Genomic DNA, 21,425 nt, shown 5'->3' on the forward strand with positions numbered 1-21,425 from the left:
AGAGCTTGTGATAACAGGCTTTTTTTCCATTGCAAAGCCTCAGCCACATTTAGAGATCCTATCAGTTCGGTGTTCCTTTAAGGAATCATCTCAACTGGTCTAAATGGCACAGATGTGTTAGCTGTGCTGATGAACTTGTGTGCATTTTCATGACTGGGCATTAACTTTATATGATACTGAGTGCATGTACTTCTCATAATTACAATAAGGAATGTGGATGTAAATATGAAAATGTGCACATCATCTTTCCTGAGGGAATAAATGCTGCAAGACAGCCACTTTTTTCTGATGTAGACAAAGCTTATGGAAAAGCTTCTACAGAACCTGGTTGGGCCATCTGGACACCAGGAATAGCAGACCCGAAGTATACCTTAATTACTGCACGAAGGACGTTGCACTAGATGACAAAAGACGCAGAACATTGTGCTGTCTCCTTTTAACTGCGAAGCTCAGTAATATTAAAATCTCCTCAGTCATTTGACAATGCTCCTGTGGAGCATTAGCCAAAAGTTCCACAGCACGCAGAAGGCAGCTCACAAATTTGTTTCTGAGACGGCCTTACCTTTGTCCAACTTTCTGCTATATCCACAGATTTATGTGCCCATTGCTGATGCTCGAATAAGCTTGACAGCTACTGGCCAGACGCTCCTTACCAGGGCAGAACCTTGCATGACTGACTAGAAATTAACCATCAGTGACTATTTTGACTGCTATATGACAGCAAGGATCAATGCGAATACAATGAAATTACCTCAAGATTAGGTAGGCTACACTGATGTCTGCAGATCTACACAGACATATGGTACAGTGAAAAATCTCACGAACGCCATAATTTCGAGCAACAAAAATTAGGAGAAGACTACGAATATGGAGACAGGGTTTTATTTATGATAATTCTGTTTGTATGACATCCGCTCAAAAATGCTTTTCTTGGGGTAGCTTTGTGACGTGATGTTTTTTTGGTAAACAGTAAATTACGAGGATTGCTAAAGAGATGCTGCAAAGCCAACTTGTCGCTGCCAGTATGTGTGACTTGTTCTCCATCAAGCCTTGCACTTGATAAGAAAGCACATTCTGTGGACCGAAGACAAGGCTGTGAATATCTTGGCCAAATCTTGTAGTCACATGTGGAATATAGATTTCACAAGCAGAGTGCAAAGTTGGAAAACATAACTTTTTCAAAGCAGGAGTAAACGTCAAAAATTTCACCTGGCAGGCTCCCACAGAAAGTTTGGTCGTGGGTATCCTCTCGGTATTGTCATCGTGCTTTCTTGGGCTGTGCCATTGCTGCGTTAGTGTTGCTTCAGTACACATTCGTGTGAGTGCAAAACTGGTCTGGTCTGGTCTCCAAAACCATGTTAATAGTATTATGCCAGAAAATTTACTGCTTTCACGTAGCAAACTATCTAGCCTTCAGAGCATCATGTAGAGGCGAAGAACAAGCAGTGAAAGAAAAATATTTTGGGTGCAATCATATGTTCACACCACGGTACCTCCCGTGATCAGTGCAAGTGCCGCACTTTCGCACTGCATATTTTTCCTCCCTTGCCTGAATCGTGGCAGCAGTGGGTGGCCTTAGTAAATCTATGCTACTATAGAAAATCAGTACAGCTTTTCTGCATCACCATGCATCATCTCACCTCTGTTCCTTGCATTTAACTTGCAGCGAACAAACAAATGAGAGCGTTGCCATAAAGGAGAGCTGAGCTGGTTGGAAGGTATTCATTCTAAAAAGATAGTGCGTGCAAATGCAGGCAAAAATTGTATGAATGTGAAGTTTTGTACCAGCATAGGAATGAAAAAATGCATCTGATGATTGAGCCATAGCATATTATTAATAGTAGTCGCTCGTGTGTGAGCCAACCGCCGATTAACTTGCATAAAGGCAAAATCAAATGCCTAAACAGTCATCTTTCACATAAACATCCCGCCTGCCGGATTTAATGACCTGTCTGTTGCATGGGCCCAGCTCTGACTTGTAGTTGGGCAACTCTGACTTGCCCAGCTACACAATCGTAGCCCACGCTACGTGCTTCACCAGAGGATCCTGCAGAAACGTTTGTGCGATAGGGCCTACTGTTCACAGATTGCGACAGTGCCCCTCACCAGCACGACTTCTTCATTCGCTCCGTGGGCCAGCAACAACTCCAGTGGCCCATATAGTTGTGTACCTGTTGACGATCCCACCTGTTTGCCTCAATAAGATGTAGACAATCTTCAGCTACTATTCATTTTGATGGCAACTCCCACAAGTCCTCGACCTAGTCTTCGACATCATCTGTGTGAATGTGGGAGAAGGTATCTGTGAAGAAGGACTGTGCAACGTTCACTGCTGATAGACTTATGTGCCTCGAGTCATTATCCTCAGAGGTGAGAAACTGATGAATAATTTGTAGACTTGATTGTTTAGTATGCCAATAGAGGAAAGAGGTAGACAGCTGCCAGAAGACTCAATTTATCAGCTATTGACATTTCATGCCATGATCAACCTGGTATGCTTGCTGCTGATGATGGCAACATAACGCATCATCGTTTATAGATGTGGAGCTCGTGCATTCTTGCAACATTACAGCCAATGCTGTAATGATGCAATGATCCACTGATCAGCTCAGGCAGCAACCGATCGGTAATTGACAGCGATAATGCTAAGCAAATCAGTCTAAGCAAATGAATAATCAGTGAATACAGGCTCTAGCCAAGACTTGAACTTTACACGGATGACATGCTGGTTGGAGTAAGCACAGCCGATGATGGCAATTGCACCCTTCAATTTTGCACGCTGATGTTGTCGGGGATCTGCCCAGTGGACCGGTGCCAGCCAGAGTCCCGGGGAGATGTCGAGGAAAGGATCCCAAAGCTGTTGACAGTAACTTTTAATTACACTATTTACAGGTAGCGTGTTACTACATGATGGGAGCAGCATTATGGAAGCTCTCGGTGGAAGTTTATGAGAGCTTTCGGTTGTCTGGAGCGTCTCAACACTCGCATTTTATGGCCTGGCCTTCCCAGGATTCCCTTCAGGAAAAAACAATAGCGGCCAGGACAGTCCAATAAATTTTCCCATCTTCACCTCCGCCCCCAAGAGCGGAAGGTGAAATGCCAACTCAGGAAAGGGGAAGAGGCACACCCAGTTGGTCTGATGGCGAGAGAAAAAACACTGCACACCATGCTCGACACAGCACAGCACGAAGATGGAGAGTCCTACGTGAAAATGAACTATGTATTCCATTGTAGTGACGGATGTGCAGCGCCAGGCAGACCACAACTTGTTAAAACAGCGGCATTAAGGCACTACTGAGAATGTGAGAAATGCATCCGCAGACGGTTCTCAGATGCTGGGCCCTTTGCCCGGGCCACCTTGATGACAAAGCAAGCCACCTCGACGGCCAACAGCTCTTCCTATTTCGTCAGTCGGTCGGCCCTGTCTAAAGAGTTATACGAGGTATGCCAACGGCACTGGAGAACTTGAAGAACAACTTTCATGTTGTCGCCACTCTTGGTGCATCTCTGGGAGCGCTGGCCCGGAAGAAATCAGGGTAGGCTCAGCCGCAACGCCTCATGATTCCAAGGGGCGCCAAGCCAGGCAGGCCAATCATAACAGCGTTAGACGGCAGAATTCCATTAAAATGTTCAAAGGACTTGATAAGATGTAATGCTCAGTGCACTAAATGACGAGAACACAAAGACGCAGGGCATACCAACACTCCCAAAATGTTACATGCTGATCTATAAACAAGTTTCACAGGTTGCAAACAAATTCTATGAAATCCAGTAAGGTGTTGAAAGGATTAGGAAAGCTACCGATTGCTAGCTTTTTCGTTAGCTTAATTGGTAAAAAGCAATCATTGCAAAAAGCTTTCGTCCCACGTTCGATTTCTGGACCAGAAAGAAGAATTTGGCAACTAAGAAGCTTGCTTTCTGACTAATTTGTATGAATTTCCTCGTGCCTTCATGCTACAAACAGCTGATTGTCAATTGCCCTTTCCCAACTACAGATGTATTATAAACCCACGCTCTCAACTACAGGAAGTACTAGATTTCAGCAAAACAGTTGTGCACTCACCTCACCAGGTCCATGCCGAGTAGTCGCTCTGTTTGGTCGTCCGGTCCGTTGAGATGCGTGAAGACAGCCTCATTTCCAATACAGACACCATGCTCGTTGGCACCCATCTCGGCACCCCACATCCAGGCCGGCTTGCTCAGCATGACCGCACAGGTCTCAAACACCTGGTCAACCTCGATGTAGGTGCACTGTAATGGTCGGTGACCAAGACAGTCACAACTGGTTGGAAATAGGCAAGGCCCGTTTATTTATGTCTACGACACATTGTCATGGAGCAATTACTGAGTCAAACTTGTATGAGCTGCTTTTGTAACACACTGCACATTTACCAGTATGCCTCTCTAATAAGCCAGAAGTTTTTATGTATGTGCCCACCAAACCCTTCCTACATAGAATGCCAGAAAATAGTAAAATAAAGCAAAGCCATGAGTAAGAAGAACGCACAATGACAAATAGGATGTTGTGAAAGTACAACCTTCCATATCTGATAGAAGGGGAATTGTTTGAGGGGCTTGTTTTTTTTTTTGTTATAGACACAACCAACAAAACAGACAGACTATAAATTAGGAAAAGGAAAGCATAGGGGACAGTACTGGGTGTTTTGAACTCTTGTGTAATAATTACAACTTAAAGTGACAGGAACCGAATAGAAGAAAACAATCACACTTTCAGTTGGCAAAATCCTAACCCACAATTCATTTAATTCGAAGACGGTAGGGTCGGACCCTAATAATGGCGTTTTCTTGTTAAACATAAGTCGCAATCATTACAGAACAGTTCTACTTCTTCACATCGTTGGTTTCGTTGGGTGACCCTTCTTTCTTGAGCCACTTGGCTAAAGTACAGTTAGGAAAGCTCAGAATGTAACTGATACAAGCAGTCTGCTAGACCTCCATCACTCTGTCTTTCCCAGTAGCCTTCCTGAAGCCACAATGTACCAATATGCACCAAACGTGCGTAACTACAGTGAAAGCCTTTTTACAGAAGGACCTGCTGGTTCCCTTACAGCGGCAAAAGTACATCATCACAGGCTGTCACAGTGCTGCAATGCAAAAGTAAAAGAAAATGGCAACATGGCACTGAGCCACAGTCCTGCAAGTAAAAGAATCAGTGTTATTATTACCAGGCCTGATACTGGCTTTCCTCCTATGCATAGTGCTTTACTAAATAAGTGGTGTTGTACCAAGAGACATTATTAAACACATTGGAACATTATACATAAGGGCTGCAGCTTGAACAAAATTTTAGACCACCTGACGAGTATAGCGACTGCCAGATATTGTAGACATACCCATGTGCAAAATTTGAAATGGAATCATGGAAAGCTAGCAAGAATAGTTCCCGATTCTGAAAACAAAAACAGAATGTGACTATTACTGCTCAATGGGAGTGGCGCATGACAAGGGCATGGCACAGAATTCATGGCTCCTTGGCATGAGCTCAGATATGAAGATGCAGCAACATCATAGCGGCAATACGCCTGTTGTCTGCTTAGGTGCTGTCTATAGGCTGCTAACTTTGGTAACTATACTACACTGCCTACAATGCCAGCCCTGCAGTCTTGTCAAGAATGTTTCATTGGTTGCGTGCTGCTTATTGATAATGAGTTGAACCAAAGCTAAATTTGCAATGCCAATTAAGCTTTGGTGCAGTTGGTCTTTAAAAAAGCCATTAAGCCAAATTTACGAGTGCAAGTCAAGCATTACCTGTGAAATCATACACAATCCATATGAAATTAATTAAATATACAAGTTCAACGTGCCGACGCAGCGACGACAACAAAGTAGACATTGGTGCGAGAAGGCGCGTGTGGGTCATGAAATAAAACAATTGGTTCTTGTAGCTTATTGTAGCAACATCATTCTTCTTCTGCCTCTCTGCTACAGTCGAAGCAGCAATGACAATGAAGTCAACATTCGCGCGAGGAGGCGCGCGTGGGTCGTGGAATGAACCAGTTCGTTTTTGTGGTTAGTTTTTACAGCTCAATTTAGCAACATCACTCTTTCTCTGCTTCTCCACTACAGTGAACGCAGCAACGACATAGTCGATACTGGCGCAAGGAGGCAAGCCAGCATGCAACACGAGCATTCGATGTGGCACAAAATTTCCACCCAATCTCTTCATATCAGGGTTGAACCACACTGCAGTCTGGCAACATATGTGGCAAAGTAGTCTGTGCAATACAGTGAATGTTCATGGTATACCCAGAGTTATTTTTGTAGTTGTGCTTTTTGGTGGTTATGTCGAGACTCCGTGGAATTTACTGGCTCCTGTTGTTTCATTGCGCAAGTGAAAAAGAGAAACCGCAAGTACAATGCCATTGTGGTGCCCTCGCTGTCCTGTATCTCAGCAGCGAAATACTTTTATGATGTATCGGTTATATTGTGACACCTTACAGGACAGGCGTATCTCTTAGTCATGCATGAGCTGATCTGTTTCTAAGGGGAAAGGAAGACATTTGTGCAACACCAAGCAAAGGCACACCGTTCGTTGCCTACACAGTGAGAAGCGGCAAAGCGTTCCCCACATGCACAGAATGCCTCCACGTAGTGAAGCGCCCGATGCCGTGACAGCATAATTCACAAAGGCAGTACTGTCATACACTGCTGATGGTAGTCGCAGTCTCACAAGGCAGGTGCCACACCCCTATTGTTTATGGACAGCAAGTCATTTCACGAGTATCCTGTTTAGTGCGAACTGACATTGTCAAAATGACAGCCTATTTTAGAAGTTCTCGTTGCTTAAGTGTAGTTAGTGCAGCAACCACCTCAGCAACACAACTGAAGTATTTTATGCTGGGGTTCACCAAGATTTCAGTGACGTACTACCACCAGGTAAATGACATCAAAAATATAATCACATGATACAAGGATAACGAAAAAGGTGTCCATCAACAAAGTCAAACCCACGCGACCTCTCGATCTGCAACAACAGATGCCGGGCACACTGTTCATTGTGCCACGGTCACAACTACTACATAGGCTTGACAAACATGCCACTTTCCTCTGCCAGTACTGATATTCGGCGGGGTGTTGTCGGCATCTGGGAGCAGTGAAGTAATGTATCATGACCCTTTCACCGCATTTCCGATAGATGCAGTTAAACTTTGGCAACGCCTTAATGCACACGTGGTGGCGGCTTTAGCCTAAACATCGGCCTCATTCATAGCATCCATTCATATCCAAATAGCTCTGCAACACATGCATATGCCATAGTGAGCACTTGCCTCACCTGACAGTAACAGCATTCTTCGCCCCAAGAAAAACTGCGGCCAGGCTACACATGACACACGACGCACGTCATGTTTCCCTCCAGTCCAGCTGTGGCATTCAGTAACACTAATTTTTCGTGAGTATGAGACCCTTGTTTTAGCTGAATTTCTCTATCGAATGAATGACGCTCCCCTGCTGGTCACACTGTTATTTCTGATTATGCTCTCACCTTTCTTTAAAGACTGCAGTTACCACAGGGGTTCGCTTAATCATTGATCATTAATGTGAACGCCCTGATGGTGATATATCACCGAGTGTCAGCATGGGTGCATCTCTGCTGAACGGTATTGTAGCCGCCAACCAACAATGGACGTTGTGCAAGCTCTGTTCAATGTACAGCCAACATTGAACTACTTTAGTACGAACATTTTTTTACTTTTGTGCTATCTTGATTACTATTACAGAAAGATCAGCCATGTTTTTCTTAAATCACAGGTGTTCGTTAGTGATTTAAGCGATGTGCTTGACTTGCAGGTTTCAATGACGGGAAACATTAAATACAATATTTTCATGCACCTAATGAATATCTTTGCGGAGCATCAGTATCGCCGAGAACAAACGAGAATTGGAGAACTTTTATTCTTGTATGTGAATTTCTATACATGTATTTCAGGATACTTTTAAATGCGAAGCATTTCTTAGCGAACTTCGGCGTCATTGAGCGTATCTATCTATCTGTCTGTCTGTCTATCAGTGTCTGTCTAGCCACCTACGACTTTTAGCTTTCCTGGCCATTTTGATAATGGTATCAAAATGGCCAGGAAAGCTGGCCATTTGATACCATTATCAAATGGTATCAAATCTGATACCATTTGATACTGGCCATTGGGTATCAAATGGGTATAGTATGCCATACCATAGTTGGGTATGGCATACCAAGTTGTTATGCCATACCCGACTTGGTATGGCATAACATGATTGTATGAAGAACATATTTCACTAGTCATATAACATGAAAATCATGACATGTATGTCATAATTTACATTTCATGGCGCTGCCGCTCTTGCGGTGGTTTTGTTCACATGGCATGTTGCAAAGCTGGTATGGTACGACATGATTGCATGGCGAACACAAGCGACAGACCCTAACATAAAAATCATGACATGTGTGTCATGTAACAACATGACTACTTTCCAAGCTCATGATGCGCTCGCGTCCATTTCGCTAACGTCAATTATACCAAATTTGGTATTACAGGGCGTGAATGGATGACAAAGATATGATACTGGTGCAAACATGATAAACATGAGATGTGTGTCATGTAACAACATGACTACATGCTACGCTCATGATAGGCTCGCGGCCGTTTTGCTAGCTTCACATGTACCAAACTCGGTATTACGCAATGCGAATGGACGACATAGGTACATCACACATCCAAACAGGATAATGACGACATGCATGTCATGTAACAACATTACTACATGCCACACTCATGATGCATTCGCGGCCGTTTCGCTAACTTCACATATGGCAAATCTGGTATTATGTGACATCCATGGATGACGAGGGTATGTGACTAGTGCAAACATAATAATCATGAAATGCGTGTCATGTGAGAACGTGACTACATGCCACAGTCAAGGCGCCAATACATTTCGACGTGATGCGGTGCCTGTGCTCGCCGGCGTTCATTTCGTCGCGTCACGCCGGCGTTGCCACTCCAGGCGCCGGTCCAGCCATATACTCGCAGGCGCGGGCCGTGCTGCGTTGCTTTGACACATGCGCGTTTCAGTGCGTCCGGCGTCCCTCCATCACGAAACGAGGGAGACGCATGTTGTCGGGGTAATGCATGGGCGCGAAATACAGCATGTCGCATTTCGCGCCGGTTACCGTCGGGCCGTGCCGACAGACGCTGGTCGTGCCGGTCGCACCTGGCGTCAAAGTGCTCATGTTTTGCTAACGTAGCGTCACTGTACCCTGTGTGCACGTGCGTCAACGCTACGTAGGAGTATATTGTGCCCTTCATGATGCACTCGCGGCTGTTTTGCTAGCTCGATATATACCAACTTTGGCGTTACGTGAGGTCGATGGATGACGAAAGTATATGACTGGTGCAAACATGATAATCGTGACATGCGTATTATGTAAGAACATGACAACATACCACGCTCATAGCTTGCTCGCCGCCGTTTTGTTAGCTTCACATATACGAAATTTGGTATCACATGACGTGAATAGACGACGAAGGTAAACGAAACATCCAAACATGATAATCATGACACGGAAGTCATGTATGGCATCATTTACCTCCACCTCGTAACGTTCTGCTGACTTTAAAATGGCATATAAACCGTTATCATTCGTGTTCCGCATATCATCGATTTCCACTGTACGTGGGATCTGCCAATTTTTTAGTCTTCGTGCATAAGTATTTCAGAAATATCCTGTTAAGTCAAAGAAAAAATGTATCTCAGTATCTGTACTTCAGCCTTCCATTGTGTGTACGTATTTTAATATCTATATTCTAGAATACTTTTCTGAGCACCTCTGCACAGCCCTGCCGCAGAAATCAATAGACAGCTGACACCCTGTTCACTTCTATCAATGTACAGCATGTATTGCTCGTAGTGTGACTTCTCTTTTTTTATGGGAACTCCTTCACCTAAAGAAAATAGTTTCATCTTGAGCCAGTCAACTGCGGCCTTCTTGTATGTCATGACCACGCCACAGTAAGACTTGAGCAGCATTCAGGTATTGCCTTGGTAGTCTTCTTTTTTTTTTTTCTCTCTTTCTCACAGCTGATGCATTGGGCGGCTACATTACTGCAGCAGAGCAGCAGTCTCACCTGCAGCTTAGCAGAAGCATCGTGATGCGTCTTGGGCACGTACACTACCTCCTGCACTTCCCCAGCAGGGCGGTCGGAGTTCTTGCCAAACACGACGCAGTCGTTGCGCGTGGCTGGTGGCAGGGCCACAAAGGTGTCGCAAGACGTGGGGTGCTTCCCAAGATCAGACTCTGCAGGGAAAAAAGAAGAGATTGGAAAAATTCAGTGGCCACTATGGCATGCAGTAGTAGTACTTATTGCCGGGCTATTCTGTTCACACTTTGAGTAACAGTCAAAAACCTCGGTATAACGAAACATTGGTTATAACTAAGTAAATTAAAAACACTTTTGCAATAAATATAGTGTTAGGTTAACCTTTATAAGATATTTTCGAATATGCCAAACTTATTTCACGTAAGGTGCAACTTTTTTATAGTGATGTTTGAGTGTATTTAGCATAATCTAAGGCAGGCCGAAGGCCTACCATGCTCGCCTTCTCCTGCCAGGCGTGCTGCTAACAGTGACATTGCCAAAGAGAGAGAGCTATTTTCGGCTGTTCTTCGCATTAATTTCCACATTCGCTACTGCATCCAGTGTGACAATATTTGGCTGACATGTTCGCAAAAGTCTCAACTGCAGATTGGCGTTGTTTCCTGAATACTACATGAAAAAAAAAAATCTAGCAGGGCCTTTTTAAAGGGACTCTCAAGAAGAACAATGATTTTGTTTAGACTGACAAACTGTATTCTGAGAACTCTAATGCCATACGTTTCACTATCACAAGCTCATTATTAGAGGAGAAAATCAAGGTTGAATTTTCATTTTTACATTTTGTGCCAAAATCTCCACGCTTGACAAAAAAAATTTCAAGATGCAATTTCGATATTTCCATGGCATTGGCTCGATTAAACTTTCTGAAACTACATATGCTCAGTCTATGGCACCCACAGATTACAATGCACTTCATTTTTATCGATTGGAAGCTACATAGGACGAAACAGGCGCTTTCAAAATTTATGATGTCACTGTGTTTATGGTGGGAATCTCAAGGTGGCGTCGCCACCTGCATTTTATTTTCACGCGTTTCCTCGCTTGCTAAACATAGTGTCACGGTAAGAGTGGTGTTTTCGGGATTGTTAAATTGTACTTCACTAATACACAAAGAACACCTATTGAATGAGAACGAAACTCAGTCTAACAAGCGAATGGCCATTGCAAAACTAGTACGTCAGATCAGCCAGTTCAGGACTCAAGAGGTAATCATGCGGCAGCTCGTGGGAGAGTATCTCCCGCCTCGAGGTCCTTTCTGAGCTGGGTCTAAGAGAGAGACTTTCCCGCATGGTCAAGTCGTTTCTTGGTGATAGACAAGCAAGCCTCACACTAGAAGAACTAAAATCTGAGGTTAGGACACTGAGAAACAGAGGCACCCCACAAGAAGCTGTGCTGTCACCCATGTTATATAATTTACCAATGACCAGAATTGCGAGAGAATCGGAGCGGATGGAAGGTATACACTTCGCAATATATGCCGACAATATAACCATATTGAGCGCCAACGGCAACATAAACCAAATGGACACAAGACTTCAGGAGAGTGTAGACATCGTGGAAAGCACTTTCGACACAATGGGGTTAAATAATTCGGTGGCGATGTCAGAACTTTTGGTTATAAAAGATCGAGGTAGGAGTCAAAAACCCAAGTACTTTGTCCCAGGTGAGGAACTCAAGATTATCTTGCGCTGTCACGATGGATCGCAGTCAAGCAGGTCACAAAAATTAAAGGTTTAGGCTCCCACATAGAAGCTGGAGGTAGCAAGCTCACTGCCATTCAGCATAATTCCAAAAAGACAACCAAGTCCTCAGTCTACTAAAGAGAATCACCAACTGACACAGGGGTCTTAGTGAGGACAGCGCTGTAAGGCTACTACGCGCCTTCGTTCTATGTCATTTCACCTACGTGGCAGGTCTTCTCCGATGATCGGACGCCGAGCTGAACAAGCTCAACACCATTATCAGAAAGTTAGTCAAGGCTGCCCTAGGTATACCCGACAGTGCGTCGAACGACAAACTCATGAGCCTAGGCATGCACAATACCATTGAAGAGATGGCCGAAGGGCAACAGATAGCGCAGCAGGAAAGACTAAAGAGGACACGTGCGGGTAGGCTGATACTCAAAGCGATTGGGTCAGTCCAGAATAGAAAGAAGAACCCGAAGGAGGTCAAGGTTGAACTAAACACGGAGCTTAGAGATGTGATGAGAACCACTTCCCTGCTGAGAATCATGCATCCAGAACACAATGTTAGCAGGCGAAAAGTGAGAGTGAAAGCTTTATTGAAAGAAACCGAACAGGTAGGGGCAACAAACGGTCATGGTAGACGCAGCCTGGGTGAAAGGCAGAAGCCTACACAGCTGTAGTAATCGACAGCCAGGGAGAGGTATGGGGCGCCCTTACTATACTTACTAAGGACTCTACGGTGGTGGAGCAAGCCGCGATTACTTTAGCTATCAGGAACAGAAAATGGTCATACATATATAGTGACTTTAAAGCAGCAATTGCGAGCTTTAACAAGGGCTATGTCGCTGGGACTGTGGGTAAACTTATGAACAAAGTCCATGCTTCCGATACTGAAATCCAATAGTTTCCTGCGCATATAGGACAAGAGAACGAGACTCGGGTCAACCTCAATGAGGTGATGAATGACTTGGCACGAGGACTCACTTGCCGTGCCGATGAGACCCGAGCCGACGCCCACTACCATTCCGTGGATCAGAAAGATCATTTAATCACGTACAACGACATCACAAAATATTATTACTTCCCACTGCCGCACGTAAAGCTGAACAGGGCTCAGGCAGTCACGCTACATTTACTGCAAAGCGAAACTTACCCCAATCTGTATTTTTTAAATAAAATTCACCCTGACAATGAAATTCAAGATGAGTGTGACACGTGCGATTGCATCACTGGAATCAGACACATGCTGGCGGGGTGTCCCGCAGCTCTCGCCAACCCCAAAGAACAATGGCTTTACTGGCAGAAGATGGTGCCAAAAGCGTCTTATCAACATTAGCTACGGGCAGTCCAGAAGATCCACGATGACGCCATAAGGCTCAGCCTAACGGTACTCACATGGATTCGGAAGTTCTGTGAATGAATGAATGAACAAAGAACCTTTTTGCTCTTTAGTGTCCTTCTAAGGGCATCACTGTTCAAGACAGACTACAAAGGCATAGTTCTTTTGCACTTGTTGATGTATGTGCACCATACATGCCAACCCGCACACAATATAGTCGGTTGTTGAGATAATGACGCTCACTAATTCTGGACGTCTTGGAAAATTATGGCAGCTGCACTCTTTTGAATTTCAGTTTCACCCCTTTTTTCAGTTGAATCTCATTACTTCATAACTATTACTAAAGACCACTTTTTTGAAATCTTGAAAAGCTGCACTGGGTTTAAAAAAAAAAACATGGAAGAACTTCAATTCTCCCATTTGACATTTCTCCCTAACTCCAGTAAATGAAAAGTTGGCTTCACTCTCTTAAAGACTGATTGATATGTGGGGTTTAACGTCCCAAAACCACCATATGATTATGAGAGACGCCATAGTGGAGGGCTCCGGAAATTTCGACTACCTGGGGTTCTTTAACGTGCACCCAAATCTCAACACACGGGCCTACCACATTTCCGCCTCCATCGGAAATGCAGCCTCCGCAGTCGGGATTCAATCCCGCGACTAGCTGCGGCTTTCCTAAAGACTGTCTCAAATGATGCGCTCAGACGTCTCGAGATGCCTGTGCCTACAGAAAAAGTAATTGTGAAGGCATCAAACAAATATGTCATTTACCTGCTTTTCGAGGGTTGTGGCATATTTCTCGAAAAACTCGGTAGTTTAAAAGAAAGAATAGAGAGTACCATGTGCTTTAAGCAAGATGGGCCTTCTCAGAGCTTCACATCTCACATCCTCGCATCTTAAAATAATGTTTGAGGTCTGGCATGTGTTTATCAAAAAAAATAAACATAAAAAATTTGGCATCACACCAGACAAAAAAATTCTTTAAAGGTAAAAACATTTGCTCGTATGCAACTTTCTGCTAGAAAAAAAAATTTTGTAATCCGCTAAAGAAAACCAATATTTTCGCCCAACTTTCATTCACATTGTTAGCATTAAGAGCCATAAAATAGTGTACGACATCAATCACAATCAACACAAAAGTAATGTTTGAGGTAGCTCCATGTTTTTTTATTTATACTTCTTCAAGTACACGTCCTTTGTGTTACACATTTTCAGCCGACTCTGATTGCACTCACTTGCACTTCTGATCAGATTGTCGTAGTTTTGTATGCTTCTGTTCACTATATCTGCGATACCTGCCCTTTTTATATGAGAATATACACTGGGATAATCTGTAAAGTTCTGCTGACCTTAGCTTCTTGTTTTCAAATACTCATGACTTTCATCATTAGGTGTCTTTTTTTTTACATACATTACTACAAACACCAAATAATTTTCTTTTTGGACAGAACTTTCCGAACCGTATCATACCAGAAAGAAAGGAAGTGATCACATCAGCAATACATCTGTGGTGGTGTTAAACAAAGAGAAAAATTTTTAGATTTGATGTTTTATAATCCGAGTTCTAATGATGCCTTTTTTGGGCAAAATGCAATTTGCTCATGCCGAATATATATATATATATATATATATATATATATATATATATATATATATATATATATATATATATATATATATATATATATATATATATGTGTGTGTGTGTGTGTGGAAAGTTGTTTGGCGATAAATACAGTTGCGACTTAGCACTTATTTTTCGCTGTGTTCCTGTACGTCCCGTGTTGAACTTGCACTTTGCGGTAAAAATTATTTTGACTTATTTTGAAATTCACATTATATCACCAACCTTCAACTCACTTGCCTCGATATTCGGTTTCCTGTGCATTAAGCAATTGAGGCACTTTGAGTAAGATATGCAAGTTAACTAAACAAACCTCCAGCCAATAATATATCGCCAAAGTACTTCTGCAAGATGCTAACTGCAAATTGTAATACAATTGAGGAATGAATATACGTGACACGGCAATTACGATTAATCTTATCTGAAACGCGAGTGTAGCACGAACGGCGCATCACGCATGTGCTTCTCAATAATCCACCCATTCCACCCCAAGAAATGTCAATGTATTGTTCAGCAGGGCGCACTTTCGAACAATTTCGAACACGAGGGTGCACGCAAACTTCTAAAGTGGGCTTCCCCGCACGATAACCCAGCAATGCCACGAAGAGAACTCTTGTCCCAAGAACCGGTGTTGCGCGTTTTCCCAATCATTTTGTGTTCGCTCCCCCCCCCCCCCCTTTTTTTTTATCATTACTATTATTTCCTGACAACGCTGCAACGTCGCTGTGATGTTTCTTCTCCCCGAAAACTGTAGCACGAAAGGAGCCTAATTCGGGATTCACAGTTTTTAGTTAAAATGATTTTACTTCCTTCGTACACAAGTGTCACAAAAGTAGTTACAATGAAATGCATTTTTTCGTTTTTCTTTTGCAAAAGAGAAATAAATTCAAAATCACGTATCACGATCGCGAGAACTATATCACTAAGGAAGCGCGCATTAACACCGTGGGCAGTCAAGTTCAACGCCTGCATGAACGCTGAATTAACAGATTCACTCAACTATCAGAACAAATCGCGGCGTACGAAGTGCTACGTTGTCATTAACAATTATATCGTGAATATGTTATTTATAGTTTAAAAATTAGAGTGCGTTCGCAAAGTTGTGCAGATCGTCAAATCTCCTTCGTTCACAGTACGTGCCCATTCCAAAAGGCAGCCGAGCTGCATGAACAGCTGTTTTCGATCATCATGTGCCGCAGCGCTGTCAAGGCAGACAATTGCCTGCAGAGCTGCATTTTCGTGGACAGCGACGCCAGAAATGTAGGTCGCTCGACCGAAAAGAAGAAAACGGCGAAAAAATTCGGCGCACGCGAAAGAAACTGGGCCGGAAGCATGCGGAAACGTTGACGAAAATAAAAATTGCATGGTATGTCATATTGATGCCTTTACGTATATGCCCAAGCTTAAATTGCCAGTTAGAAGCCAATCTACGCACGTACTCTGCACGCCGGCCAGGCGTTCGAGCTGTACGTGCGATCTTTAACAGAGCCGAAACTTTTTACCTCCCGTCCGTTTAAATGATCGCCAATACAACTGGAACACGTTAAAGCAAGAAGCTGATCAACCTACACATGTGCGTAGAGAGGAGAGACGTAACGCTAACGAAACAAAAACTATTCAAAGGATGCGGTCACAGCAGCGATTCTTTCGGTTAGGAAATGACTACACCCTAAACTGACCCCAACTGTATCGATCAGAACGCGGCTACGTGAAAAGGAAACTGCACGAGTGAACGTGAAAAGTTGCACGAGGCACGTACCCATGTTGGGCAGTTTTAAGGCAACTCTCGCCGCGACCGTCCGATGCCTACGGGCCGAAATGTGAGGATCTGCTTGCGCTGGACGAGCGGTCCTCTAGAAACTCGTGAACAGAAACTCCGCAAGCTTCGCCTCACAGCAAGGGCCAAGCTGCCGCGCACGCAGGTGGGTTAGCACGAAACTTCAAAACGTGAAGCACGATTATTAAGCCAGTAGCTTTGTAAGAATGAGAACCTCATTTCACAAATACGTTTTAACAACTATGTAGTTTAAAAAAATGCCGCGTTACCTATGAAATATTTGTAAAACAAAATCGTATAAATTTGTTTCAAATATTGCAGTAAAAACTTTTTTTTTTGGCAGAAGATGGCGTCACACTCGTTCAATAACAGACGTAATAAAAAATGTGAGTAAACGCGTACTAGTTTTGCAATGAGCAATTTCAAAAACATTGCTTATGTTGCACCACACGAATTAAATTGGCCAATGCTGCAAAACGAACAAGAACAATTGACGCAACTTTATGACCAAGTGGTTGGTATTCGGAAAGTTGTGCGCTGAAGTGAAAGCTTTCGCGTACGTCGCGCCTCGCATTTTCGACGTAGCCAATTCCTTTTCCCGTCGTGGGCTTCCGAGGGTTGTAGCCGGCGAGTTTGGACGGTGCCTGCTAGCTTTATAACTCGTGCACCCCGGGCTTGCATTCTGTTGGAACTTTCGTCGACATGGCCCTCTTTCGGTTACTCCCCAGCCGCACCGTCATTCAAACTCAGGTGAGTCTAGAAGAAACGCCGTCCTCCCGTGTTCGGTGGTGTGCGACCCAGCTCGTCGCTGCTCCTCAACAGGCCCGACCTTCGTGGAGCAGCATGAGAGGTGCCCATCAGGAATGAATGACCGTCTCTGACGCCGCTGAAAGTAATTTGCATCGAGCGGCATCACCGGTTGCGCTAAGAAATAACCAAAGATTTCATTCATCGATGACAGCTGGAGGCAAATTAAATTAAGACTCGGAGTTTTTCCTCGTTTTGAGGTCAACCAGGTCGACGCCGCGCGTGTGTTCGTATTCGTGCTTCGCTGATTTCTCTTCAAAGCAACGTGTCTTTTTTCTTTCTGTTTTGTTTAGTAAACGTCGCGTGCTGGACACTGAACGCGAGTTTCGCGACTGGCTTCAGTTTGTCCGCGCAGCCTTTGCGCGTCCCTGATAGTCGAAAACGGTCCCGTTTTAACCTTTCGCCGGCTTCTCACAAATCCGGCGTTCATGTTCGTAGCGGAGGTCTTGCGTCCTCGCGTGCAATTCATGCCGCTCGTTGTAAACAGTGACGCTACGTTGTTAAGGGAAAGTGATGGCTGCTGAGGCATTCTTTAGCGCTCTTTAATAATGAATGCGGCGTGGTCTATATATATATTTTTTTTCCTGTGCCGGCAGACCAGTCTTCGGGGTTACCCCCGATGTAGAAACGGGTGAAAGTTTCCGGCAGTGTCACGTTGATCCCTCTTTCTCGCTCACTCCACCCTCCATGACGTTCATTAGTGTTGTTTCCGTTATACAGCGTGCTCTATATAGCCTTTTTTTTTTCTCTTTTATCGCTGCTCATGCTCGTTGGCAAAAAGTGCTTAAGTTTACGACTGGCAACGGAGAATGAAATTTCTCTACAAAGCTACTTGAAGGAACGCATAAAAAAAATTGCCACGCGGGATGTCGTTGGCACGTATGCTTCGTCCTACACGCCCCGAGCTCACGCCGCGCTCAATAAAAATTCCAGAGGCAATGAAAAGGTGTTTCGCTTTGTTCCGAGTGAAAGTAGCTTTCTTATTTCGCTGAATTCGGCCATTGAAATCTGTGCTTAACCACGCTACTTGCACACAGCTGTTGATTTAGTACAATCACTGCTTATCAAAGCTTTGACGTTTGCCTCATTTGCTGATGATGGTACATGTCTAATAGCTAGGTGTGGTAGTGAAGGGATCGCCGTTACATTTTGTATATTTTATCAAGTAGGTAATTTACTGCGTTAGCTTTTTGCCCTTGGGCTTGCTTGAAATGCCTGATTCCGCATTGGCAGTTAATGCGAGGGTTTCTGAGCATGATGGTGCGAACTTTTTCAAGCCACAGTAGTCGTACTTTGATCAGAATGAAATAGAAGAAAACCCACGTAGTTGAAGATGCTTGCTAGCAAATTTCACGTGATCAAAATTGTTTCAAAGTTCTGCACTAGATGTCTCATTATCATCTCTTACACTATAGGTGCATACAATGCCCAGCATTTTACTGGTAACCCACCAACTCTCACCTGGTACATTTACACTGACCTTAGTAGTGACCATCGCATGCAAAAATTTTAGGTCACTGCAATCTCTTGCTGTAACAGCCGTTGTCGGCTAGGGTTACATATGTCAGAAGTGGCTACCTCTTCACGCATGTCGCAGTCTTCAGAGAAGGGAACGGGAAGTCCACAGCTACCGTCTGATAAGCGTTTGAATATGCAAGCACGATTGGAATTTGGGTTTGAGCTTTTATTAAATGTGAGGTGTAGGGTAACACCACTCGTACGTCAATACACTAACATTGCAGTTCTTATCACCTGGTCTGATATTGGTTTTCCTCACGTGCAGCGGCATGTTCCACAATCTTATCTTTGCAGACATTTTTTTGGGTCACTCGGTACAGACTAAACATTCATGAAGAGGCTCATGACCGTGCCAAATAACGATGTGACCTACCTTGATTTTTATTTTCTTTGCGGGCAGATATGGAAGCCTATCTCAGGGTCCAGGCAGCTGGGGTTTTTCACCTTGGGTCAGAGCTGTTGTGCATTGTTCACCGTTTACGGATCCTATAATTTTGTGGTGCAAGACGCTGCCTAATGAAAATGCCAGGTCAAATATGTTAGTTTTTAGTTTAACAAATAATTCTATTTTACTTCTCTATATTATTTTTCATTGAGGCACCTAGTGTACAATTGAATGGGCCGTGCTAGCAGCTTGAAGAAGCAGTGTTCTATGTGCGCATCTAGTGCATGCAAGGTAGCAAACATTTTCAGGGGGTGAGAGGACATGTTCTTATGGCACAATTTGACAAGCTTGTTCTATCCTGAACAATAATCATTTGCATAGATGCAAGATGTTCTTGCCGAAAATTTGCCTTTTACAGAACCTGTGTGGCTGCCTACCACATCCCTCTTTTTCGTTTCTGCCAATGGCAATCAAGAGCAGCAAAAAATGCCCCATAAAAGCGGCGAATTTTCACAAGCTCAGCAGGATTATTAATGTCTGTGTCACAGCATGAAAAGTATTTCATGGGGTCAGATAGAGTCCCATATGCAGCCTTTTCTTACCAGGGCACTTTTTTTTACAAGAAACCTCATTCACCAAATCGTCTATGTGCAATGGATGCATTTCACAGTGGTTTTTGAATTACTTTTCTATTTTCCAATGACTCGCAATGCAAAATAGACAAGGGAAGGTGTTGCTTTTATTTGCAACTTAAGTTTGACCCGATACCAAGTGCTGAGATTACGGGAAGGAAATTCTTAGAGTAATATAAAAGTCCTGGCCAAAGATACTGCATTATTGTTTAAATTTTAGACGACATTTATGCTGGGTAATTTTAGACAAACATAGGAAGAGCAGCTCTCCTCAATCAAGCGTGTTCAAGCACCACAGCTTTTCCGAAGACTATACCAGAAAGGGTTCAATAGTGGGTTTGAACATATCAATCTTGTTTTGTTTTTGTTTTTAGCAGCTTCTTCGCACCTCACAAAAATTGAGGGTAAAAAAGAGAATGCCAGTGCGGACCATCTGAAACTTGAAATGTGAGGGATAGCAAGATTTTTTAAGCATTTTATTTGTTTTGTTTTTTTTTTTTGTAAATTGGCTATAGTACAAAAACTTTGGCCTTGTGTGTTTATTTTTGCTGCAGTGTGTTCCTGGGGCCCTGTTAGTCATAACACGGCACATTTTTTGCTGCAGCATGCAACAGATCTTTAATTACAGGCCCCCTCCTTATCAACTAGTTTCGGTCTGAAAGAGCTCAAAAAACAAGCTGCAGGGAGCAACTATCGCCACCTTGCATGCACAGCTCTAGACCACGTCAGTACCCAGAACTGTGACGCAGTGCGCACAATCTGCATCAAGAATTCCTTTCGAATAGAAAACTGGGTGGCAGTATCGCCAAACACAAAAACTTTCAATGCGTGCGCCGTGGCCACGCACACGCAAATAGCCGCCGAGAAGCATAGACGGCTGGAAGAAACACGGCAAAAGACTAATGGCAGCTATGATGTGATCATAACTTGTTTTATTTACAGCAGTGTGGTTTTGTGAAGGAAGGGGTACCGGAGGGGTCCCTTTAGAAGGTGTCCATACCAATAATATTCAAACTTCAATATTGCTGTAAAATACCTTCCAAGTTATATTTGCTGTTGATATATTGCAGATGATATAGGCATGTTCATGGGAATCGATCCCCCAAGCTATCTTGGCCACGAAATTTTGTGTCAGTACCCATGTCAGCATAAAAAAATGACATGCCTCAGCTAAGTCGCAGCGAAACCTAGAAGAGTGGCCTTTCAGAGCCTTTTCTAAACACTCATCGGGTAACTGCTGCAAGCACACTTGCTGGGTGCCCACTGTGGCATTAATAATAATAATTTGTGGGTAGTAGGCAGGCATTCGCTATGCTATCTGTCATCATTTTTCTGAGAAGTGTGATATTTGTTAAACACTTGCAAGGAATTTTGTGCCAATTGTTCATGCAGTGGCTGACGATGGTGAGGAATTATGCCTGAAGTGGGTATGCAGCACAGTTAATAAGTGATTAAGAACAAGATTTTGTAGTGAGTTGAAGCATTGGACAACCAACTCGTT

At 43.6% G+C, this 21,425-nt stretch overlaps 2 protein-coding genes across 4 annotated transcripts in view; one reads left to right on the forward strand and one right to left on the reverse strand.

The window, feature by feature from the left end:
- LOC119178385 (secernin-2) overlaps positions 1–16,755 on the reverse strand; it is a 77,005-nt gene extending 60,250 nt beyond the window's left edge. For all 3 annotated transcript variants that reach the window (XM_037429589.2, XM_037429587.2, XM_037429588.2), the window contains exons 1-3: positions 16,565–16,755; positions 10,125–10,294; positions 4,064–4,251 (exon numbers count right to left, since the gene is read on the reverse strand). In XM_037429589.2, the coding sequence (XP_037285486.2) occupies positions 4,064–4,251; positions 10,125–10,294; positions 16,565–16,568 (362 nt within the window). In that variant the 5' untranslated portion in view covers positions 16,569–16,755. The remainder of the gene's footprint in view (positions 1–4,063; positions 4,252–10,124; positions 10,295–16,564) is intronic.
- A 233-nt stretch (positions 16,756–16,988) lies between these two features.
- Positions 16,989–21,425, forward strand: part of kdn (citrate synthase) — a 48,298-nt gene continuing 43,861 nt past the window's right edge. Inside the window, exon 1 of the mRNA XM_075887363.1 lies at positions 16,989–17,332. Within this exon, the coding sequence (XP_075743478.1) occupies positions 17,285–17,332 (48 nt within the window). The 5' untranslated portion in view covers positions 16,989–17,284. The remainder of the gene's footprint in view (positions 17,333–21,425) is intronic.

The sequence above is a fragment of the Rhipicephalus microplus genome, chromosome 1 (genome assembly GCF_043290135.1).
Source record: "Rhipicephalus microplus isolate Deutch F79 chromosome 1, USDA_Rmic, whole genome shotgun sequence".
Classification (NCBI taxonomy): domain Eukaryota; kingdom Metazoa; phylum Arthropoda; class Arachnida; order Ixodida; family Ixodidae; genus Rhipicephalus; species Rhipicephalus microplus.